This window comes from Mustelus asterias, chromosome 3, assembly GCF_964213995.1.
Source record: "Mustelus asterias chromosome 3, sMusAst1.hap1.1, whole genome shotgun sequence".
Classification (NCBI taxonomy): domain Eukaryota; kingdom Metazoa; phylum Chordata; class Chondrichthyes; order Carcharhiniformes; family Triakidae; genus Mustelus; species Mustelus asterias.
The window spans coordinates 22,730,584-22,755,692 of record NC_135803.1 but is presented as its reverse complement, the minus strand read 5'-3'; the positions used below and the strand labels follow the sequence as shown (position 1 = coordinate 22,755,692).

Below are 25,109 nucleotides of genomic sequence, written 5' to 3'. Positions count from 1 at the left end.
GCCGTTTGAAAATATATTTTTCTCTGAGAGTCTGCTGTATGAGAGTCAGAAGACAGGTGTTTGTCTGGATCTCTGTCCAGCTTTGTTAAAAGGCTGAAAATCCCACATCCACTTAGGCATATCTGCTTTTGGTGCTAACTTGTCCTGAAGAAGAGATTTATGTCTATGGGGATACTGCTATATGGGAACAATAGAGATGGATAGTTGTTAAGAATTATACTTTGCCAGGTTTAAGTATTTTAATTGATAAAGGTAATGCTAATTCTTCTGGTCATATTCTAACTGTTCTTAAATAAAGTTTGTTTTGATAAAAGCTTCCTCGTGGTCAACTGAATAATACCTGGAGCAAAACACCTATTGCTCACTCTATTGCCAAAATTAAAAGGAAAAGTTGGTGTCTAGGTTAATTTCACAACATACCTTGGAGTTTCTGATGTGGTCCCTAACACCATGTCCATATGTAGCAAGACCTGAACAACATTCAGCTTGGACTGATGAGTAACATTTGGGCCACAAACATGCCAGGCAATGACCATCTCCAACAAGGCATTACCATCCCTGAATATTCCACTATCAACATCCCAAATTTTACCATGGACCAGAAACTGAACTGGACCAGCAGTGTCTATAAGAGCAAGTTAGAGGTTAGGAATTCTGGAGCAAGTAACTCACCTCCTGACTTCCCAAAGCCTGTCCGCCATCTACAAGGCACAAGTCAGGAGTGTGATGGAATACTTGTCAGTTTGACATTTTGTTCGTGAATGATCAAGGATCAGATTATGTGACAGATAAGCAAAATGGATTGATTAAGTTTAACATGGTAAGTACAAAAACGTAATACTTACTAAAGGTGCTGGTATACAATCATGTCATTCAGGCATTGGTTTCTGCTTCCAGAATGACTGTGGCTTGTGTCTTTTTGTGTTGCTCCGTTGACCGAAGATCTTGATGGTTGGTCTTATGTCTTCTTCTTCCTAAATACGTGTGCCGAATGTTATTAGATTTACGCCTTCCTTCTATACCTTTTTTGGCCATTGCATATGTGACTGTTCCCTAGCCCCTTAGCTCAGTGTTGCCCTATTAGGTAAAACTCATTCAAGCAAACTGATTGGGTTAATACTACTTCATTGTCCGTCCAGAATCACAAAGCAGGCCTGCATGTTCCTCATATCTTTTTAACAGGTGTTTCTGATCAACCAGAAGTACCGGTTGTTTGTCCCAAGCCAACACATGAAGGTTGTAATTTCACAGCTGATAATAACTTAGTTACATTCTAACATACATTTTTAACAAACATATTCTGAATAATTATTAATCAAGCGAAAGAATTAAGATCCAAAAAAAGAATTAAAACAAGGTAAGCACAAGAAGAATATTAGTGATTTTAAATTAATATTTACACATTGTGACTTGGCCTTATTACTTTATACCCCAAATAAACTGACACATCATACCTCTTAGCCTACTCTACGTCCTCGTCCCTTTCCTGGGGGAGTGCAGCTCTAATGGCACTCAAGAAGCTCCATGCCATCCAGGACAAAGCAGACTACCTGATTGGCACCCCATCCACCACCTTAAACATTCAATCGCTCCACAACCAATGCACAGTGGCAGCAGTGTGTACGATCTGCAAGATACACTGCAGAATTCGGCAAGGCATCTTCAACAGCACTTTCCAAACCCGTGGCTTCCACCACCTAGGAGGATAAAGACAGTGGATGCATGGAAATACCACCAACTGTAAGTTATCCTCCAAGCCACACACCATCCTGCCTTGGAATTATATTGACGTTTCTTCACTGTTGCTGGATCAAAATCTTGGAACGCCCTCCCTAACAGCACTGTGGATGCACTTGGACTCAGTAGTTTGAGAAGGTGGCTCACCACCACCTTCTCAAGGACAACAAATGCTGGCCTAGCCAGCAACATCCACATCTTGCAAACAAGTACATTTATAAAAGGATGATAATGCAAGGCAAAAGGAGAGGGTAAGAGGACAACAAAAGAAAGAAAAGGTGGAAAATAACAGAATCATCAGCAATAGATGTTGCCTGAAAAAGTAGAAGCAGTGGTTATGATCTAAAATTGTTAAACCTAATGTTGCATCCGGAAGGCTGTAGAGTGCCTAATTAAAAGATGATATGCCGTTTAGCGAGCTTCACTGGAACAATGTGGGAAGCTGAGGACAGGGAGATCAGAGTGGGAATGGGATGAAAAACTAAAATGACAGGCAAACAGAAACTTGTGGTCATCCTTTCAGACTAAACAGAAGCACTCACCCCTTCACCAATGATGGCCATTTATCCAGCTGCCTAGGCCCTAAGCTAGAGTAAATTCCTTAAAACTTTCTGTCTATCTTGTTTTCCTTCCTTTAAGACATGCCTTGAAACCTAGTTCTTTGACTAAGATTGTGGTCACCTGCTCTAATACCTCCTGAGAGGGTCCAGCACCAGTTTGTTTAAAATGCCTCTAAGAAGTACCTTTACATTACATCAAGGGTGCTATATGAATACAGATTGCTTTTGTTGGGTACGTCAGGGAATTTTCTTAATCTAATTTTGCGTCTTATCTCAGCTACCCACATTGTTAGGTTTAGAAACTTTTCCTACCCAGTAAACCCCACCCTGTAGTTAGCTGAGGGCAATAGTTACACAAAAATATTTTGTATAACAATCTTCAGACATAGATTAAATATATATTAAAGTTAATCATAGCCATTTCTAACCATTTTCTGATTTGTTCTTTATCCAACACTTAAGCATTTTGCTGAACCACTAATTTAAATGCACGTTTCAGCTAAAATTTAATCCTTGTACTATGAACATTGATAATCGATATAAAATACATTCATCTGGACTTCCTACTCCTCATAGCACAAAAGCCATCTAGTGGCAATTTCATCAAAGGCTTAAGGCTAAGAGCCAACTCAAGAATTCCAGCATTTGTTTATAGGAACAAGCCACAGTCACTGATGCTGTCAGTAGATAAATCCTATAATGATCCCTTTTTTCACCTGTTCTGAGTCCATATGTACAGAATAAAGCAATGAAAGAACAGGCCTAGTAGGTTGAATCACTTCACAAGGCTCATTTTGTACCACCAAGCTAATCATTATATCATATTAGCTACATTACTGCTCTTTGTACAAGTTAACGTCATTGCACCACTGAACCTCAGACTTTAACATTGGTATCTGATATGGAATGGTACAAAAGGAGGCCATTTAGCTGGTTGTGTCTGTGTTGGTTCTCTGCAAGACTAACTCAGCTAGTCCCGTGCCCACTCTTTTTAGTCAAACAGTTCACAAATACAAAATACTTTCAAATCACAAACCAGAATACAATCTCACAATGACAAATTATAAAAGTAACACCCAATATAACACAATATCAACAATAAGCAGGCCATCTTTAATACAACAGCACAAACCAACGTAGCACAATAACAAACAGCTAGTGTGCATTGCGAGTTATCCACAACCAGCCTTCCAAGGTTGCAAACAATTCACAATGATTGTAAACCAGCAAGTTATAATATAAACACAGTACCGACAACTAACACGCCGTCCTTTAACCAATAACAAACAACTCCCTTTCAATAAGAATTGGATTCATTGTTAGTTATCTACAACTTTCCAGGGCTTTCCCCTGGTCATCCCACTCCCTGCTTATTATATATTTAAGTGGTTGCAGATTGCTTGAAGAGCTGATCACGTGATGGTGCTGTCATTAGAGTCTTTCAGAGGCTGCTATTTTACTGTCAGTTTCCCTATACAGGCAAGACCTGCAAGAATAAATCTGTTGTTGTTAGTGTGAATCTATGTGTGCAAACCGCAGTTTTTCTTTTTGTTTAAAACTCATAACCCCTAACATAGTTAGAACGTCACAAAAAAAGAAAACTGGCGATGAGAAAAGATCCTAAGTAGAAGACAAAATCATTGTGGGTCCTCACATTTGAATATTAGAAAGCTGGGGAGAAGCAACAACAGGATTAAAGATTGAAGTGCCAGTGAAGGAAGTCTCAAGTAAGAAAAAACTCTGTGTGGTTTTACAGAGCGTTCGTTTTCCAACTAAGGGAAGGATGGGATCCCAGGCAACATCTGGCATATTTAAAAAGACTGGATGCTTTACTGAACAGCTGGGGACATTTAACAAAACTACATCAAGTCAATGGTCTCCAAGGTAAAAATAGAAAGTACTGAGAAAAAAGTAAAAAGAAATATACTGAACGGTCTTGAATGACTAGTGCCTGCAATGGCAGGAAAATTAGAAATTAGCTACCAAATAAACCTGTTGGACTTTAACCTGGTGTTGTTAAACTTCTTACGAGAAAAATTAGAATCCATGGGCATTTTCAATGAAGAAAATGGATCATGGTGCTCCTATGCAGAGTGTTTTCAGTACTTGGTACAAGCATATAAAATTGCAATGGAGTTGCTTGTACCAGCTTTTCTCAGTACATTAGGATGTAAGACCTCAAAATTGCTCCAGAACTCAGTTCATCCAGCAAAGCCAGGAACCGTAACTTACAAAGTCTTGACGAAGATCCTTGAAGAGCATTACTCTCCAAAGCCACTGATCATCGTGGAACGATTAGGTTCCACTGAAGGAATCAAGTGGAAGGCGAAAGCATTGCTCAGTTGCTGGTAACCTTCAAAAGGCTGGTACGACATTGAGAGTTTGGTGAGTCGTTAGAATGTACTCTTTGAGATCGTCTAATTTGTGGTCTCCAAAATGAAGCTATCCAAAGAAGATTGCTTACTAAACATGTTTGACTTTAAAGACAGCAGTAGAAATTGCAGTGTTGATGGAAGTGGCTACTAAAGAGGCTTCACAATTTGGTGCAGGAATGAAGATCCACAAGTTGGGAACTGCCCACAAGAAGTCAAAACAGCAACGAGCGTACAGGCTCTTCCAACATCTTGGCTATGGTATTGAAGACTTCTGCTCCCGAATTAGCTGCACCCCTTGCCAAGCTGGGGTTGCATTTATACATTGACATCCACCCAACAATTTGCAAAATTGCCCAGCTATGTCCTGTCTAAAATAGCAGTACAAATCCAATCCAGCTCAATTTTAGAGGCTGGAGGGATGAGAGGAGACTTAAAATGGAGCTACGATTGTGGGGGATGGTGCCTTGGGGGGCACAAGCACCTCCAAAGGAGGTACTCCCCTTTTTCCTTCCTACAGCAGTCCATGCAATGAAAGCTGCCTTGCCTCCACCTTCTCCTGCTGTACCCCTTCAAATACTCTGGCAGGGGTCAGTAAAATCTAGCCCCTTGGGCAAGATGAGTAACTTTATTTTATAAAAAGAAAACCTGAAATCCCAGTTCTTTACTGAAAGAATTAAGCCACAAGATTCCATGGTTTAAACAAAAGAATTCTAAATATATAACAGTATCTTAGATAGTGTGTTATACTTTAAAACCCAGAATCAACGTAAATTAAACATGAACTCTAATTGCTCATAAACTATAAGTTACACATTAAATGGCGGATACTGCTAGGACAGATCTTACAAATTGACTTAGCAGTCCACTCAGCCATTGATCTCAGTCACAAAGTCCTTCAGATCTCTATCTTCTTCATGAGGAATTTCAGCTCCCCTTCTTATAGGATTTCACTAGATTCTCAGCCAACTGCAGTGCACAACCAATCAAGTTGCATGTGCAAAAGCTTCACCAAAAATGGCACATATCTACAGAATCTCAACTCTGCTTATGGTGGTCTAGATCCACCAATGTTATCTTCAAGTACGGAAATATCCACAGAAATCATGGAAACCTTACAGTACAGAAAGAGGCCATTCGGCCCATCGAGTCTGCACCGACCACAATCCCACCCAGGCCCTACCCCCATATCCCTACATATTTTACCCGTTAATCCCTCTAATCTACGCAGGACACTAAGGGGCAATTTTAGCATGGCCAATCAACCTAACCCGCACATCTTTGGACTGTGGGAGGAAACCGGAGCACCCAGAGGAAACCCACGCAGACACGAGGAGAATCTGCAAACTCCACACAGTGACCCAAGCCGGGAATCGAACCCAGGTCCCTGGAGCTGTGAAGCAGCAGTGCTAACAACTGTGCTACCGTGCCGCCCCATCTATATCTATATCCCCACAGCATCTATATCTTTGCGTCTCAGGTTCTGGATCTAGCCTCCATCTTTTTTAACCTACCTGTAATGCACCACTGGACTCTGGAACTGAGTTCTGAGAGTTCTCCGTGTCCTTTTATATATTTCAACCAGGTTCAGTCTCTCCAGAGGTTTTGGTTTCCAATCTCAGTTTTGGTCTTCGTTTCCTTCGAGACTTTAAAGGCTAGTTTTCTTTTTCAGTTTCCCTTTTCAATTAGGGTCTGAGTTTTAAAAAAAGCTTTCAAACCATGGATTCTAACACCACCTCATTACAGCTTTGGTCCAAACAAGGAATGACTGCCCTTGACTTCAAAGCAGCATTTGACCAAGTACAGTATCAAGGAGCTCAAGCAAAATTGAAGTCAATGGAAAAAAGAAAGACTTTCCACTGGTTGGAGTCATACCGAGCACAAAGAACATGAGAAATAGGAAGAATACACCTTCCGGCCAGTCAACCCTGCTCTGCCATTCAATCTCATCAGAGGTGAACTTCAGTTTCAACTCCACTTTTCCGCCTACTCCCCATATCTCTTGATTCCCTGAGAAACTAAAAATCTATCTCAGTCTTAAATATATTGAAATGCGAAGCATCCACAATCTTCTGAGGTAGAGAACTCAGAGATTCACAACCATTTGAGTGAAGAAATTTCTCCCCATCTCAGTCTAAGATGAAGATGGTTGTGATTGTTGGAGGCCTATCATCTCAGCCCCAGAGCATTGCTGCAGGAGTTCCTCAGGGTGGTATCCTAGACCCAACTATCTTCAGCTGCTTCATCAATTACTTTCTCCTCAACATAAGGTCAAAAGCAGAAATGTTTGCTGACGAAGTGGTTGAGGCAGGGACACTGACAACATTTAAAAGGCATTTGGACAGATACATGGATAGGAAAGGTTTAGAGGGATATGGGCCAAATGCAGACAAATGGGGTTAGCTTAGATGGACTTTTTGGTCGGCATGGAGCAGGTTGGGCTGAAGAGCCTGTCTCCATGCCGCAGATTCTGTGATTGCTCATAGTTCAGTACCATTTGAGGCATCTCAGATACTGAAACAATCTGTGCAGCAGGACCTGGGCAACCCTCAAACTTAGTGGAAAGTAACATTTACATCACAAAAGTTCAAGCAATTATCATCACCAACAAGAGAGAACCTAACTATTTCCCTTTGAAATGCCATTACCTTTGCTGAAACTGCCACCACCCTGGAGATTATTGACCATAAATTTAACTGGACCACCCACATAAATACTGTGGCTACAAGAAGATCCTGTACTCTGGTGTTTAGGGGAAATGAGAAAGTAATCTTGTCAAACATACACCTTTATGAAGGGACTTGACACGGTAGACACAGAAAATTTGCTTTCTCTAGCTAGGGAATTTACAGGGGCAGCAGTGTGTACCATCTGCAAGATGCACTGCAGCAACTCACCAAGGCTCCTTAAACATCTTCCAAACCCACAACCTTTACCACCCAGAGAAACTAGAGTATCTGGTGCATGGAAACACATCTGCAAATTTCTCTCTATGTTACATGTCCTCCTGACATGATGAAGAAATACATTGCTGTTCCTTCATTGTCGCAGGGTCAAAGTCCCTCTTAACAGCACCATGGCTGTACCTGCACATGATGGACTGCACCAGAAGCAGAGTCAGGCAAAGTTACAGAAGTGGAAATGAATTGTCTGAGTGATTGCTCAGATATGTGGTCTGTTCGCTCATCTGGGTGGGTTAAGTATGACACCAAGATTATGAACAGTCTGATTTAGCTCCATAATTGCCAGGAACAGCGATGAAATGGGTAGCTAGAGAACTGAGTTTGGAGTGAGGAACAATGATAACAATTTTGATCTTCCCAATTGGAGGAAATTTCAGCTCACCTAGTGCTAGAGGTCAGACAAGCAGACTGATATTTAAGCAGCAGTTTAGGAGCTGAGGTAGGTGGTGGTGAGATAGAGTTGGATATCATCCGCGTATATCTGAAAACTAATGCTTTGTTAGGAGGCCAGGGATTTATCCAAGGGGGATACCAGAGGTAATGGTGCGGGAATGGGAAGTTAAGTCATTGCAGATGATTTTCTGCTTACAATTAGATAAGTAACAATGGAACCAGTGAGTGCCTGATCAGACAGAACTATTACAATATCAGCTAACATGGGAGCTAGGAAGGGATGTTTGGGAGAATAGGATTGAAGGAGGAAATTTTCCAGAAAACCATATTTGCATCATCAAACATATTTACATATTGGACTAATTGGCACCACTCATAACGGGCCAACAATGCAGAGGGGCACCCCCGGATGGATATTCGATCGGGTCCCCCCCTGCACAGCTGAGAGACTCACGAATTTCAGAAACTACGGAAGATCCCTAATCTGCCTAGCAACAGCGCAGCTGCATTTTAAACTGGCCAAGGCAGACATAAAAATCTGATAAACTAAGAGATAAGGATAAAAGGTTAAGAATGAAATACCCCAGACACCCAACAGGACAGGATGACATTAACACTCAATCTCACAAGCAGGAAACACAGACACGGAACAATAGGATCAATTCAAATAAGAGGACACATAGAGATGGTAATGGGAAACGCATTTAGACACCGGGGCAGGACCAAGTAATCCCATTAACACGAACACACACCATACAAATGCCAATCCATGAAACTTCCTAGGGACTTTTGAAACTGACAGACCACTTTATACATTGTGTAAAAAAAGGCATAATCAAATGTTCCCGCGCGAATTTTGGATCCCTATAAAGATCCAGAGCTGATGTGATTTAATTGAGATCAACGTGGCCAAGCCACTGTTTCTGAGCTGGCTACGGGGGTCTCCCTGGGATCCCAGTAATTGTACAATAAAGACACGCTTTGAACCTTGATTTGCGACTCAACTTCTATTCTGCACTGGTAAGGGATATTTCCCTACAACAAAATGGCGTAGTCACGGCAGGATTTGATATCTGACTTCTGACTGATGGCCACAGTTTGAAAGTCGGGATCAAATTTAAATGAATCTGATACAAATCCAGAGCAGTCAAAGGCGAGTGCAGGTCTCCGTTCAAAGTGAGGTACCTTTAAGGGTTAGGGTTTGTCTGTTTTAAGTATTGTTGTCTTGTAGAACTGTATAATCTTGCCTAAGTTTTTAAATTGAAACAGAAGTCCGCACTAAAGAGGTACAGGTCAGAACGACCGCGTGGAAGAAGGTAAGTAACTTTTAACTTTAATAGGAGTAAAGGACCAGAGGTAAAGATAACAGGTTTTGGGCTATTTGATAACAGGAATTAAGACTAATATAAAGATAAGTACCGCATGCAGAACTAATTGGGGTAACTAACCCAGGATTGTAAATGAAACCGCTGTCTGTGCCAAGGCAATAGGACAAGGGAGTGCTTGACTCAAGGTGCCCTACCCTAAACTGGACGTTAAGAGGAGAAATCTCCCACGCTAAGGTTGGGTTTTGAAGCGGGCGCTAAGAGGCACAGGCACTCAGGGTGCAAGGCACGGACAGTGTAAATCGGGTAACAACACTGACTCTGAAGGGACGAACAACCTCAGAGTCGATACAGTTACTAACTATAACAGGGGCTTTGATAACAGAATACATGTGTGTAAGTGTTGAGGAAAAGGGGACCCGATCCATCCTGACCAAGAGACACGACGACGGAGGATCCATTAGGGACCCGGGCGGAGTTTGATAACCTTGTTCGTCTGTAGGGAACACCACAGCCCATAGCAGGATACCCGGTTTTGGGGTAACGGATCAACCCTGCTAGTGGGGGTGGTGGCCGAGCGGGAGGCGTTGTACTTAGAGGGGCTGGGAACAGGGGCGGACAAACCCACTAAACAACCAGCACACATCCCAATAAGACAACACAAAATAGTCCAAGCGTGAGGTGTCAGGAATAATTGGGGGAGCCCAGGGGAAAGAGACCCACTGGAACCTCACTACGAGGCCCTACAGCAATACAGACGGTGCTGGGGCAGTATCAGTGACAGGAGATAAGGGAGAGAGTTGAGGCATTTTTACTGTAGCAGCCAGCATACGGGGGTTGCAGGACTGCTAGACAGAAAAATGGCAGACCACGTTGTTAAGGGAGAAACTGCAGTAGCTCTCATTTTGAAGTATCTGTTAGCCAGAGAAGCGATTGTTGCAAAGATGAAACGGAACGGGTGGAACGCATCACAAACTTTAGAAGATCAAAGAAAGTGGGTAGACGGAGTTAAACGGGACAAAACAAAAGTAATGGGAGTAATATTAGTGACCCAGTTAGCTGGACTAATTGAGGAAGTAAATGCCTCAATGGAGGAGAGACACAAAGAGACAGAACAAATTAAAGTATTACAGGAGAGAGTGAGGGAATTAGAACACAGAAGACACACTGCGGAGATAACGCAGAGATCAGAGGAAACGGACCCTCGGCGCCCATACGAGTCAGTGCAGAAACATACAGCCACTCCAGCATCAGAAGAAAACGTAGAAAATTATAATCTAGCGCCAGTCACGAGAGGAGGGACGTTAGCACAACCAAAGGCAACCTATAAGCCTTTTACGCCGGGGAAAGGCAGCAGATGGATAGGAGAGATCTTAGTTTTTGTATTTCAGTGTGTTTGTGAGATCTGGTAGCTTGTCGAATGTAGGTGGTTGTTGTTGTAATTAGATTGAGAGCAGGGAGCTCTTTGTTCCTGTGGAATGTTTGCTACAGGCAGTGGGTGCAGTACATTGCACCTTGGTTTAGCCTCAGGGGGCTGGGAGAGTGTTAAAACTGTTAAAAATTAAAGTGATAGGATTTCTTGAATTTACTTCTGTTTTGAGTCAATTACAGTTTGGAAGAAAGAAGAATAAAAGCGATTGTCTTAATCAATGTTCTGTATTCTCTTTGAATGTTTTACACTCATCCCAGTCTGAAATGATAAGTTTGAATGAAAAAGGATGTACTGTGGAATGACTTTTGGAAGCTTCCATGTGTGTGTGTGTGTGTTTAAACAAAGTGGTTGCGTGGATGCTTTGTTGTTGTTTGTTTTAATGTTAAGAAAGGATTTAAACCTTGGAAGGAAGCATGTGCTCTTTCCTTTGTCTTGAAGTAGAAATTATAAGAGTTAGTTGAGGAGTTAAGAGAAGAAAATAAGTTATTTTGTGGAAAGGTAGAAAAGCAGGAACAAAAGACTGAGGTCTATGAATCAGTTTAAAGTATATCAAGTCAGTGAAATACAGTATTAATCGCAGAATATCGCGATTTGCGAACGTCAGATAGTTTAGTATTCTGAACTAGTTAAAATTATGTACTGCCGTCGGAATTTCATGAGTCATCAAGGTTCAAGGTTTGCCAAATATAAAAGCACTGCAAAGCTTAAAACCTAGCCAGTTAAGAAACCAAAATGTTCCTAATCAAATAACTGGTATGTATTGTACCTGCTTTGATTTTGATTCGGCGCCTGTTACTTTTCCTAGAGTGCGGGGGTTTCGATCTGGAGCTCAGTTTAAAAAAAAGAAACGGCTTAAATTAAAAGGGTTTGGATATCACGGGTACGATGTGTAAAGTGGTATGATACAACTGCCGCTTGATTATTTTTATTATACAGTATAGCACTGCCATATAGACACAAGAATAACATCAAATCCTGAAAAGCCTTAACCAACTTTGTATGATATATTCATATACTATATTGGGCATTGATAAAGACATAATTATTTTGTGAAGTACTGTGGTGTAGCGCTTGCACGCAAACAAATGATCAAATTAGAGATAGTGTAAGAGTACTCATATAAAGATCGGAACTGTATGGCATGTGATTTTAATGGGGAAAGCGATGTCTTTTGATAAGATTACATACAAATGAATGGATGTCCAATTGCAGCCAAAAAAGGCCAGTACAAAGTGTTATTTAATTCACACTAAGCTTGCTATGGATGGGGGATGCCAATTCAAGTTGATTCGGACCAGGGAACACATTTCACAGGAAAGGTTCTGAAAAACATTTGCCAACTATTAGGAATAAAACAAAAATTTCACATCCCCTATCACCCACAAAGTTCCGGGATGGTGGAGAGGATGAATCGGACTCTAAAAATAACAATGGCAAAAGCAATGCAATCCTCAGGTAGAAATTGGACAGAAGTCCTACCTGCAGTTCTGATAAGGCTTAGGGCGACCACAAATTGAACTACCGGCTTGACTCCATACAAGCTGATGACCGGGCGAGCAATGCACTTACCCGAAAACATTATTACAGGCTGGACAGATGTGGGTCCGATAAAAGATAGGATCCGACAATACATCCGAGACCTTAGCACCCAATTGAAGGGGATGCGCCGGTCCGTAATTTCTAATCAGGCACAGGTCGACGCAGAGGGGGACTCAGAAATATTACCAGAAGTCCCAAAAGCCGGGAGCCGGGTATTAACAAAAGTGCTTCCTGCAAAACCAGGATTTGCCCCAAGATGGCACGGACCTTACGAGGTCATTATTAGCGGAGATACCTGTGCCTGTATAGATATAAGGGGACAGGGGGTCTGGAAACACTGGACCCAAATTAAAACTATATGAGAACAAATGAACTAAAAGATACCGTTTTGCTCATTCAACTTCAACAGGAACCAGGACCAGATCTACTATCAAGACGTCGGAACCAACTACTTTTAATTTGATTGCCTGTTTATTTTCTGTATATACTGTAATTGTAAAATACTGTTGGAAAAAAAAAAGAGCGATATGGGAACAGGGACATATCTGATAATAACCCTGACCATTGTAAATACACTCCAACATATGGGGGTTAGGGGAGCAGAACCACCAATCATGGAAGGAAACCTATTCCTGAAAACACACATCCAGATCTATGGGAATAGGACCGCTTGTTACCCCTCAGCGCGATCAGTAAACTCCCTATTCATCGCAACACCAGGGTGGCTCCCACAAGAGTTATTCACTATTGACACATCGGGGGCACCCTGCAAAGAACATATTGGGTACTTTAAGCAAGGGATACAAGGAAGGTGTGTAGAGCTCACTGAGCCGGGAATTCTAAGGGGGACGGGACCCCAACCGGAGGAGACACTTGGGAACTACCCACAATGTTTTAAGGGAGAGGGATGGGGGTGCGTGCATGCCTTTGTCCCTAAAAATGATTCGTGCGCTGAGGCACATTGTGCTCTCCAGGAGTGCCGGGTCCGGGAAGGACACTTCACTTGTGACTGCAAGCAACAAAAATGCATTGCAGTCACCGCGGGTAGGCAGCTTATGTGTGGCAAGTGCAACGGCACCCACGTAAGCTCAGCCTCGGGGACATATCCATTTGATTCTCGCCAAGAGGTACAATCAAGTGGACAGTCAAGGGGGAGGGAAGGTTCCACAAGATGGGGCCATGCGGTCAAACGACCCCGGGGTAATGCATGTTATCGGGTTAAAGACGGGTACGTGTTTTATTTAAAAATGTATATATGACGGCCACAGACAGGCCTCCAAGGTTCTTTTCCGTAGGGACAATCAGACCTCTCACGGTTCCATGCCCAAGCGAAGGGCATGTCCAGAAACGCATAGTGACCAGGGCCATCAGCGCAGAATTTTGCTCCGACTGGCAGGCCCCTGTCACACTAGGGTCTTCTTTAGGATATGGATTTCTGGGGACACTATCCCTGGGAGGCGCCGCAGGGGTGATCAGTGCCAGTAATAGGAACTTCTTCATATGTGGACTGACCATTTTAGGAAACAACACCCTACAAGCATTAGGCGCAATTGACCAAGAACTCGCAGAACTCAGACTATACACACAACAAACAAGATATGCGGTGGACTATCAGCTAGCCAGACAAGGGGGGGTATGCACCATCATCAAGGAAAAATGCATCACATACGTACACGACGAGACACTAAACATAACAGCAGCCATGTCCGGGATACAAAAGCAATTGGATAACTTTAAACAGGGGTTAACAGGGACTGATGGGTGGTTAGGATGGCTGTTTAACACAGTTTGGGGAGCATATATTATGAAGGGATTAATCCTAGTAGTAGCCATCCTGTTCACACTCTGCCTTGGCCTAACCTGTATTAAAGTGATATGTGCAAATATTACATCAAGAATGCTACCCACTGCCAGTATCCAGATGCAAGAACTTAACAACGACACAGAAGAAGAGGAACAACGGCAAGGACAACAGCTGTACAAATCACTGTTCCTCTGAAGGTCGTCCATGGGGGGTCAGCCATGAATGGCACCCCCTGGACGAGAGGAGGGACTGAAGGAGGAAATTTTCCAGAAAACCATATTTGCATCATCAAACATATTTACATATTGGACTAATTGGCACCACTCATAACGGGCCAACAATGCAGAGGGGCACCCCCGGATGGATATTCGATCGGGTCCCCCCCTGCACAGCTGAGAGACTCACGAATTTCAGAAACTACGGAAGATCCCTAATCTGCCTAGCAACAGCGCAGCTGCATTTTAAACTGGCCAAGGCAGACATAAAAATCTGATAAACTAAGAGATAAGGATAAAAGGTTAAGAATGAAATACCCCAGACACCCAACAGGACAGGATGACATTAACACTCAATCTCACAAGCAGGAAACACAGACACGGAACAATAGGATCAATTCAAATAAGAGGACACATAGAGATGGTAATGGGAAACGCATTTAGACACCGGGGCAGGACCAAGTAATCCCATTAACACGAACACACACCATACAAATGCCAATCCATGAAACTTCCTAGGGACTTTTGAAACTGACAGACCACTTTATACATTGTGTAAAAAAAGGCATAATCAAATGTTCCCGCGCGAATTTTGGATCCCTATAAAGATCCAGAGCTGATGTGATTTAATTGAGATCAACGTGGCCAAGCCACTGTTTCTGAGCTGGCTACGGGGGTCTCCCTGGGATCCCAGTAATTGTACAATAAAGACACGCTTTGAACCTTGATTTGCGACTCAACTTCTATTCTGCACTGGTAAGGGATATTTCCCTACAACAGGATCAAGGTTGTGTGTCTCATGGATGAACTCTGAGAATAGAAACAAAAAAATTAGTGAAGGTTGTGAGCTCGGAGTTGGGGGGGCAGGGTGGGGGTGGGCAGAGAGACGCTTGGAGGACGTTGGGCCCCAATGGACAAGGAAAAATAAGGAAAGCAGCCGAGACAACTGACCACACGGTCTCAATCTTAGTGATAAACAAATCCATAAGCTTCTTGCATTTGCTGTTGGACATGAAGGGACAAGAGACAGGGGAGAATGGTTTCAGAATATGTTTTGCAGTCAAGAAAAATGGGGGTTATCTTTTCATACCAGATTGATCCTGAAGTTTTAGCAGACAAGAGTGAGATCTGATGATGCTTTACAACCTCCAGATTGCCACAAAAAAAAGGATAAAATGGTAATGAATGACCAAACCCAGTTCAAGACCAATCCATTCATGTGGACCTCTGGAGGTGGAGATGGGGGCCATAAGGGGGATTTCCAAGGTGAGTGTGAGCAATGGGTACCTAGGCATCAAAGGTGGGAGGTCTGATTGAACAGATGGGTAGCTGCCAGGGTGACCTGTATTTTACAGGATTGTGCCATAATTGGGCCCACTTGTCCCATGTTGCATGCATCCAGGATGCTGTTTTTCTTGTAATTTGGACCTATAAATCTCAGGCCTGTGCAGTACTCGCTCTTCCCTCTCCCTTGCGTCCTTTCACAACTCTGGCACATCATCACCCCCTGCCAGAGTGTCCCTCAGATCTGAAGAAGTGTCGAAATATTGACTCTATTCTCTCTCTACAGATGCTGTCAGACCTGCTGAGATTTTCCAGCATTTTCTGCTTTTGTTTCAGATTCGAACATCTGCAGCATTTTGCCCTTATTTGTCCCTTAATTTGCTCTACAATAGTTGGCCATTCTGGCAGCTGCCAAAACATTGTGAACAAGAAGACCAGCGATTACACAAGTTGGGATTATTAAAAGTGCAATCTCCCCCTTGCAGAAACAGATTGTGGTACAATTCCATCTGAAACACCAGACAGGTTTTGCCCGTGACTTGACAGGTTTTGCCCGCGTGAATTTTGTTTAAACCTGGTCAGACAGAGCCAAGGTATAGAATAAGTGGCTTTCATGGTGGCACAGCATTGCTGCCTCACAGCACCAGGAACCCAGGTTTTTTCCTCCCACAGTCCGAAGGACATGCTGGTTAGGGCGCATTGGCTATGCTAAATTGTCCCTCAGTGTACCCGAACAGGCACCGGAGTGTGGTGACTGGGGGATTTTCACAGTAACTTCATTGCCGTGTTAATGTAAGACTGCTTGTGACAATAAAATAACCTTTGAAAATGAGGAGGGCTAACTTTTTGAGCCTTGCTTAACGTTAGAAACCGCTTTAGATACGTCTGATATTTTTTTTAAAACCGTACATATCGGATATAATCGCCGTCAGAATTCTCTGGGTCGCAATGAGGGATTGGGAGGGTGAGCAGAGCAGGCCACGTCCAGACATGAGGCTCAGTCCGGGGTCCAGCTCCGGGCCGGGGGCCCAGCTCGAAGCCGGGGCCTGGGCCCAGCTCCGGGCCGGGGGCCCAGCTCGAAGCCGGGGCCTGGGCCCAGCTCCGGGCCGGGGCCTACTGCCACCGCCTCAGCCTACCGCCAAGGGGCACTCCGGGAAACCCCGTCAGTGCGGAGCGCTCGCAACCTCCCCCCCCCCTCCCCTCCCCTCCTCGACCGTATCCATCCGCCGCGAGAAAATAGGGCGAGTACCATTTGGCGCCGGAGAGCGGCGGCGCTGGGCAAGAAGCAGCTGCGATGAGGGGAGGGGAGCCGGGCTGGCGGCGGGCGGGAAGCGGCCTGTACTCCCAGGGGCCGCCGGTGGGGTTTGAGCGGGCACCGGAAGTGGGCGGCCGGGCAGGGTATAAATATGCGCGGGGCGCAGGCAGTGCTTCCTTTCAGTGAGGAGGTGTCGGCGGCGGCGGAGGAGGGCGGGCGGAGAAGATGTCGTGTGGCTCTACGGATTACAGGTTAGCGGTGGCTGTCATGTCCCCAAAATAAACCCGCAATAAAAACAATACCCCCCCCACCATCCCCAATAAAACAATTCCCCCACCCCCCAAACAGAATCAATAACCCCGCACGGGGGGAGCGGGAGCCGCCGTGTCAGCCCGGTGGAGAGGGCAGGTCAGCCGGAGGAGCCGCCGGACCCGAAATGGCGCCTGTGTCAGAGTGGCCTGGGGCCGCCTCTGGCCCCCGGGCCGCCTCCGGCCTCTCTCCCATCCGCCGGGGGGGGGGGGGGAGGGGTTGATGGCGATGGGATGGGTGTTGTTGGTGGATTGGGGCGGTTTGGGTCGATGGACGGGGAGCTGATCCGATGCTCCGTGGAGGCGACCTCAGGCGGCTTCTCCCCGCCGCGGGTGCGGGACACGTGGATGGGGGGTTGGCGCCTGAAACCAAGACTCTTGTTCGTTAACAAAACTTTTTGACGTTTTTTTAAAAAAATATGTTTTTAAACTTGGGTCACCTCGACATTTCCTGACCTTATTTCTTCACCCGAACCTGTTTTCATCTTTTTTTTTAAGAGCCCAAGTTGAAAAGGATTTTCTTGCTCTTCCCTGGCCCAGGGCAAGGGCAACGTTTTTTTTGTATGTGGCAACTTTATATTACTACTGGCAACTTGGTGGTATTCTCCTTGCCGTTAAATAAAAGAATCAGCTTGATTAATGAAGGGATGCTTTGGGGAAAACCATTAAAGTGGAAACTGATTTGGAAGTGCAATTTAGAAATCTTTTGTTTTAATTTTTTTTGGCAGCTCCAAAGAACATGGGCCAGATGGAATGGACCCAGATGGTGTCATTGAAGTGAGTATCATATTCAACGTTGTACTACTTGGAGATTTTAATTTATGCTTGAAACCAAGTTAAAATCAGATCCTACTTAAGTGTAAACCCAGAGTGAAATGATGCTTTCTCATCTTTCGGGACTGATGTGCAATGGTGATAAACTTATTTTACTGATCACTCATAGGCCCTCACTAATAGATAAGGGAACTGCCTGAATGGATATCTCTGTTTGTATGATCATGATCTCAGCCTCATCTGTTAAAATATTTTCTCTCTCCACCCCCATCAGAGCAACTGGAATGAAATTGTTGATAATTTTGATGACATGAACCTGAAGGAGACTCTTCTTAGAGGAATTTATGCATATGGATTCGAAAAACCTTCTGCCATTCAGCAGAGGGCAATTATGCCATGCATTAAAGGTGAATGTTTAATACGACTTCTAGTGGCTTGGAATTGTGTTTATGGGAGCTAACACTACTATTTATAATGGATTATTTTGGTAATTCCCTAGATAATAAAATCTTATGTGACTTGGTTCATCAGATCCTACTTCAGTGTAAACCTAGAGTGAAATGATGTTTTCCCATCTTTCGGGACTGATATGCAATGGTGATAAACTTCTTTTACTGATCACTCATAAGACCTCATTGATAGTTCTATGTTTCAAGATAAGGGAACTGCCTGAATGGATATATGCTTGTATGATCATTATCTCAGCCATGTCTGTTTCTGGACTCCTGTGCTGTCTTTGAACATTAGTACATTTGATGTACCCATTTGTCAACATTTGGGATTGTTAATTGATAGAAGCTTGTAGGGATTGACTCCTTGAGTGTGTTGCTTAAATTGAACAAAATTTAAGGGTCAAATGCCATTTTTATTTTGTTCAAAGGTAACTTCTGATTTCTCATTAATTCAGGTTTTGATGTCATTGCCCAAGCCCAGTCTGGAACTGGCAAAACAGCCACATTTGCAATCTCAATCCTGCAACAGTTAGAGCTGGATATGAAAGAATCACAGGCCTTGGTGCTGGCTCCTACCAGAGAACTGGCACAGCAGGTACAAAGTGGCCTATCAATGAGGTTTGAGCTCTGATTATCACCTTAATACTGCAAGATCCAATTTAGATATGTTCTGGTGTTGTTGAATAGGATCAAATGTAGTTACAACTGTCACTTCAATCTGCACTGTACTCCTTCCAGTGCCCTTTATTTAAAGTTTCAGTGCCCAAACTGAATGAAGTACTCCAGATGCAGTTTCACCGGCCTCCTGGAAATAAAAGTCAGCACTCCATTAGCCTTTTTGACTTAATGTACCTATGTACTAATGTTTATTGACTTCTGTACCATTAGATCCTTCTGATCAGTTTGTCACCATGAGGTTCTTTTGCTGGGCCAAAGTTCAGGACTACTTGCTTCCCTTTTTTTATTCATTCATGGGACATGGCATCGCTGGCTGGCCAGCATTTATTGCCCATCCCTCGTTACCCTTGAGAAGGTGGCCGCCTTCAATCGCTGCAGCCCATGTGCCGTGGGTTGACCCACAATGCTGTTAGGGAAGGAATTCCCAGATTTTGATCCAGCGACTGCAAAGGAATTGGATATCTGTCTATCGTTGTTTAGTGTTTATAAACTTAGCGTAAACAGATGACAAGGGAACACAACTCGTTAATTCCCACTGCGTATTCCCTTATCTGCACCTTTCAACCAATATGTCACATCTATGTCACAAGGTTACCTCCTGCACTCTACTGCTGATATGTGTGCCACCTGATAAATGCCTTTGGATAATTTATGTTGGCAGTATCCATGGATTCCTCATCCACCATGTATAGTATGATTCACTTCAATGCAAAATGTGGCTGTAAAACCTGAGCTTTGTGTAAGCAATTAAGCTACTCTTCCTTATCCATCCAGCCATTTATAAACAACAGATCAGAATACTTGCCAAATGGTGAAAAGCCAGAAACAGCAGCCCAAGGAGAGTTGGAGGCTTCAGTGCATAAATAATTAAAACGACATGCAGAGGTACAGAAAATAACCAAAAAGACTAATGGGATGCTCTACTTTCTATCTGGAGAATGAGAAATCGGGGAGAAAGTTTACTGCAGCTGTACAAAGCCCAAGTTAGACCATGCCTTTGAAAATGATACATTGGCTTTGGAGGGAGCTCAGTGTAGATTTAGCAGAAAGATACCTAACCTCTAAGATTAAATTACATGAGGAAATTTGCATTCCATGGAAGATGATTAAGGGATAGGTTGTAAAAGTTTCATGATACTAAGGGAAACTAATGGGATAGATAGGAATTATTTTCACTGTTTAGGGATTCTAGAACTAGAGGGCTAAAATAGCCTTAAAAATTTGAGGCAGATCTGATAGAAGTGAGATTAAGCAGTTCTTCATGCAGAGCCTGATACAAGTTTGGAATTCTGTTCTGCAAATGGCAATGAACATTTCAATAAGATTTTTCTTGGTATGAAGGGAATAGGAAGTTACGGCAGACTAGCCGTGATGTTGAATGCAGGAACGGGCTAGAAGGAGTTAAGTGGCCTACTCCTGTTCCTATCCATGTAAATTTTAAGCAGAAGAAACAGGCAGTGCTTTTTCCACTACTTTGTTTTTAAATAGGTGCAATTCGATGCAAATGTGGGCCAAGACTGGGAAATAAGATTCCACAATCTCTAGTTGGAATCTTGTGGTATTGATTGCTCTTGGCCTAATCCTAACCTGCAGTGTGCAGCTTTGTTTTCCTATTATTTGCACCGCTGGAGAAGATGGCGGCACAGTGGTTAGCGCTGCTGCCTCACAGCGTCAGGGATCTGGGTTCAATTCCAGCCTCGGGTCACAGTCTGTGTGGAGTTTGCACGTTCTCCCATGTCTGCATGGGATTCCTCCGGGTGCTCTAGTTTCCTCCCACAGTCCAAAGATGTGCAAATTAGGTGCATTGGTCAAAAGCTAACTTGCCCCTTAGTATCCCGGAATTCATAGGTTGGAGAGATTAGCGGGGTAAATAAGTGAGGTTATGGGGATAAGGCCTAGATGGGATTGTTGTCGGTGCAGTCTCTGGGCCGAATGGCTGCCTTCTGCCCTGTAGGGTTTCTATGATTCTATTTGCACATAGAGTTGACTGGCATGGATATCTTCAAGATTAGCACCAAGCTTAAGGGACTTCAAATGGGTTTCTTCCAATAAAAAATGGGAGATGGTTTACTTTAAAGAATTGTCTTTGCTTCTCTCCCCAGAGATGCAGGATTCATGCCAGCTTCTAACTTTCTGGGTTTATTCTTGGGCTACTGCTGGCCTCTGAATAATGGCAAGCTAAAAATAAGTGCCAAATAGTTATGCCAAGAATAAATCTTTTTACTTTAAAATTCCACTGTTGTATCTTGCTTATTTAGTGTTTCACTAGGTAAATGTTAAATGATCAGTATTTAAGTACAGCACCAAATTAACAAATAGCAGTTTTTGTGCAGTCAAGTCTATTTTAACGAAAGGGTTAAGTGAATCTATACCCTTTTTTAGATCCAGAAGGTAATCCTGGCCTTGGGGGATTACATGGGTGCTACTTGTCATGCCTGCATTGGTGGCACCAATGTACGAAGTGAGATGCAGAAACTGAACGCAGAAGCTCCCAACATTGTTGTAGGAACTCCAGGGCGAGTGTTCGACATGTTGAACAGGGGATATATATGTGAGTACTGATCTTAAAATCCAAAGCCCTTCAGAGTGGAATGATGCTTTTTCCCATCTTTCGGGACTGACCTGAAATGGAGACAAACTTCTGAACTGATCACTCTGTTTTATGGTTAGGCGTGCACATGTTATTACTAAAAAAAAAACTTCTAATTGGCTTCAAGGTTAGTCAGAAACTGCGATTTAGAATTCAGATTGCTAGAGTCCCTTTTGCCATAGATTGCTCTGCAGGTTTTATGTGGACATGTACCAGGTTGTTGGATGCTTCTCCACAAAACACTGCTCTAACTTAGTCTAAATAATTTTTGCAGCTCCTAGGTGGATCAAGATGTTTGTTTTAGATGAAGCTGATGAAATGTTGAGTCGTGGATTCAAAGATCAAATCTACGAGATTTTTCAGAAGCTGAGCACAAACATTCAGGTATGCCTGTCTGTTTTCCAAACTAAGAAATGGCTTCTAATAGATAGATAGTACAGGGGTAGCAGTGAAATGGCCAAATTCATGATACCAACTTGCCTTCTTCTCAAGCACTCTGCTAAAATTACAAAATTCAAGTACCCCTGCGTTTTGTAATAATGCTAGTAGAGTACACCGAGGAAGAAGAGCAAATGCACAGTGTTGCAAATGAGGCCAGGGTGGATCTCTTAATGTCCAGTGTCCTTTGTCTCAAGATTCTGTGCTACAGTTTTTATGGATGTCCGGTTGATTGGATCCTGTTGCACATTGAGATACGGGGTGAAATGAAATGATCTTTGGATGACCAAGGGTTAGAGAATGGGAAATATTTGAGCTGAACATGCAAGTATTTTTTGGTTGGTATTCCATCTTTTATTTTTGTATGTTTTGATTGTATAGCAATGAGAGCAGTAATTTAAGGGATGCGACTGCTGGAACAAAAAGAATCTTTGCATTACAGACTGAATAATTGGGGTATTCAGTTACTATTGTCAAGAGTCTAATTACAGAATGGAGAGCTAACATAAATATATTTAATGAAAAATGCTGAAACGTGTGCAGAGACAAGATTTCTAATTAAGGATTGGTGTTAAGAGCCGACTGGGAAGAGCGTTCAGTAAAGCACAGCTAATTAATTTTTTTCTTTAGGTGGTTTTGTTGTCGGCTACCATGCCCAGCGATGTCTTGGAGGTCACCAAAAAGTTTATGCGTGATCCAATCCGTATCCTTGTGAAAAAAGAGGAGCTGACCCTTGAGGGTATCAAGCAGTTTTACATAAATGTGGAGAGAGAGGTGTGTTGAACAAAGTTAAAACCCCTCTTCAGGATGGAATTAGAAATTAAAATAGCAGTTATTGGAGGATCGATTTCAAATTTAGGATTTTATTCTGACAGGAATGGAAGTTGGATACGCTGTGTGACCTGTACGAAACTCTAACAATAACGCAGGCTGTGATTTTCCTTAACACTAGGAGGAAGGTCGATTGGCTAACTGAAAAAATGCACGCAAGGGACTTCACTGTCTCTGCATTGGTAAGGTTTCTATAGTTTTATCTTCTGTCTTTGGTAATGATTCTCAGTTGGAGCGTAGTTCTACTGTTCTTGTACCTTGCTGAAATTGCTGTTTTTCAATTAAGTTGAACATAATCTGGTTGTTGCAACATTTTGCATAAATCGGGAATCTAAACCTGGGATCCTCTTGGTATCCACGGGCATTCCTGCTCTATTGAGGCAAGAGTTTTAACTGTAAAGATTGATATTGCAGAAGAACTAGTTGGAGGCACTTAAATTAGAGTAAGTGGTTTATCTGTTTTGCAGCTTTTTTGCAAGATTCTTTTGTCACTGTTTAATTAATGCAAGCAATGGTCAGTTGTCAGTAAAATTAGACTAGAGCAATACTTTTTGACAACTTGATATAATACAGTATCTTTCTATGACTTTTTAGCATGGTGATATGGATCAGAAGGAACGTGATGTGATTATGAGGGAATTCCGTTCAGGATCTAGTCGTGTACTTATCACTACTGACTTGCTGGTAGGTAAAATTGACATGCACAAGAATCTGGCAGCTGAAAATTATATTTTCACTTATTTTGAAATTGCTGCGCCAAGTTGGTGATGCCAGAAAATTTTGACATGTCAGCATGTTCCTCATGCTCCTTGGCACAGAGAAGTGTTCTCTTTTTTTGTTTTAAGGCAGAGGAAAGAAAATTATTTGCTCCTCAAGATCTTGATATAAAATATATTTCGGTAGAAATCAGATATCAACCAGTTTTATAACCAAATTTGAATATTCTCTTAAAGGCTCGTGGCATTGATGTGCAGCAGGTGTCTCTAGTTATTAACTATGACTTGCCTACAAATCGTGAGAACTATATCCACAGGTTAGTATTTTTCAAATTCATCTGAACTAAGCTTGAGTAGCTCAAACAGAATCTTGTCAGATTTTGTCCAGTGTGTGACGCAAGTGTGGCTTAGTCTATATTGCATTATGCAACTTTAATTTTGGGCAGGGAATGTAGAGTAAGAAAAGAGAAATACAGCTTCACATTAGAATTTTGGAAATCCTTTTTCTTCACACATTGTTCCAGGATGTATTTTGCAGTAGTTTGAATGTATAACTCGTTTTATTCTTTACACAGAATTGGTCGTGGGGGTCGCTTTGGAAGGAAAGGTGTCGCTATTAACTTTGTTACTGAAGAGGATAAAAGGATTCTTCGTGATATTGAGACATTCTACAATACAACTGTGGAAGAGATGCCTATGAATGTGGCTGACCTGATCTAATGATGGCATGAGAATTTGCATTTGCAGCTGCTGAATTATCAGACTACATGGTGCATTGTGCTGCTTCACGAGTTGTTGAATCTCTTCTCCCATGTGCAGACAGGATCAGAAATCCAGCATTGTGATAAGTGACTTGAGGAACGCCATCCTTTTGCGGTGTTGACTGCTGGGGTGGGAAGTTTAAGTCATGGGGTGTTTAAATGTATATGCCCTTCAGTGTTTTGAACGTTCTGTAGTAGCATTTCTGTTTGATATTCTTTATCACTTAATAGTTTACTTATGGACTAAAAAATTCAAGTGCTGTGTTAAATCAGCCAATTATGTCAAACTGGCATATCTACAACTATTTTAAAATGAAGCTTGCCAATTAATTGGTAAAATGTATGTGCACTTTTTTTCTAGAGTAATCTAACTACATGTATTTGTATTTAATAAAAAGTTTTGAGTTGTGCTGTGATCTGCACAGTTTTGGCTTCCTAGTGGGTGGTTGCTAATAATTCCTTGTGTACAAATGTGAGAAATTTGGCGTTAGTTTTGAGGGAAACCAGATGTTGTAACTGCATTCCTGTATTGCATCTTTATTTTTGTAACTTTGTAGTTATTTTGTTTATTGTACATGGGCTGTTCTAATTTATGCAATCTGTTGCTATCTGTCTTCCTTTTCTAAATATTTATTTTTGTTTTCTTTAGAAAACAACCTACTAGGAGATTGTACAGACTCTG

At 42.6% G+C, this 25,109-nt stretch overlaps 1 protein-coding gene and 4 non-coding genes across 5 annotated transcripts; all 5 read left to right on the top strand.

The window, feature by feature from the left end:
- Positions 1-16,841: 16,841 nt before the first annotated feature.
- Positions 16,842-24,436, top strand: eif4a2 (eukaryotic translation initiation factor 4A2). Its single transcript, XM_078205964.1, has 11 exons — positions 16,842-17,130; positions 17,916-17,964; positions 18,236-18,368; positions 18,869-19,008; positions 21,474-21,642; positions 21,956-22,065; positions 22,750-22,893; positions 22,995-23,132; positions 23,545-23,634; positions 23,904-23,983; positions 24,242-24,436. The coding sequence occupies exons 1-11, from the start codon at positions 17,105-17,107 to the stop codon at positions 24,384-24,386; spliced, it is 1,224 nt and encodes a 407-aa protein (XP_078062090.1). The 5' UTR covers positions 16,842-17,104; the 3' UTR covers positions 24,387-24,436.
- On the top strand, positions 18,056-18,126 carry LOC144491983 (small nucleolar RNA SNORD2). Its single transcript, XR_013497549.1, has one exon. It is a non-coding gene; the product is annotated as a small nucleolar RNA SNORD2 (small nucleolar RNA).
- LOC144491982 (small nucleolar RNA SNORD2) lies at positions 18,515-18,585 on the top strand. The gene has a single exon (XR_013497548.1). It is a non-coding gene; the product is annotated as a small nucleolar RNA SNORD2 (small nucleolar RNA).
- Positions 21,676-21,747, top strand: LOC144491985 (small nucleolar RNA SNORD2). Its single transcript, XR_013497550.1, has one exon. It is a non-coding gene; the product is annotated as a small nucleolar RNA SNORD2 (small nucleolar RNA).
- On the top strand, positions 22,160-22,332 carry LOC144491981 (small nucleolar RNA SNORA81). Its single transcript, XR_013497547.1, has one exon. It is a non-coding gene; the product is annotated as a small nucleolar RNA SNORA81 (small nucleolar RNA).
- Positions 24,437-25,109: the final 673 nt, after the last annotated feature.

Excerpts from the sequence above, each read along its gene's own strand:
- eif4a2 (XM_078205964.1), top strand. The coding sequence starts at position 17,105 with ATGTCGTGTGGCTCTACGGATTACAG. Across the intron at positions 17,131-17,915 it reads TGTGGCTCTACGGATTACAG|CTCCAAAGAACATGGGCCAG; the intron begins GTTAGCGGTGGC and ends TTTTTTTGGCAG. Across the intron at positions 18,369-18,868 it reads AATTATGCCATGCATTAAAG|GTTTTGATGTCATTGCCCAA; the intron begins GTGAATGTTTAA and ends TCATTAATTCAG.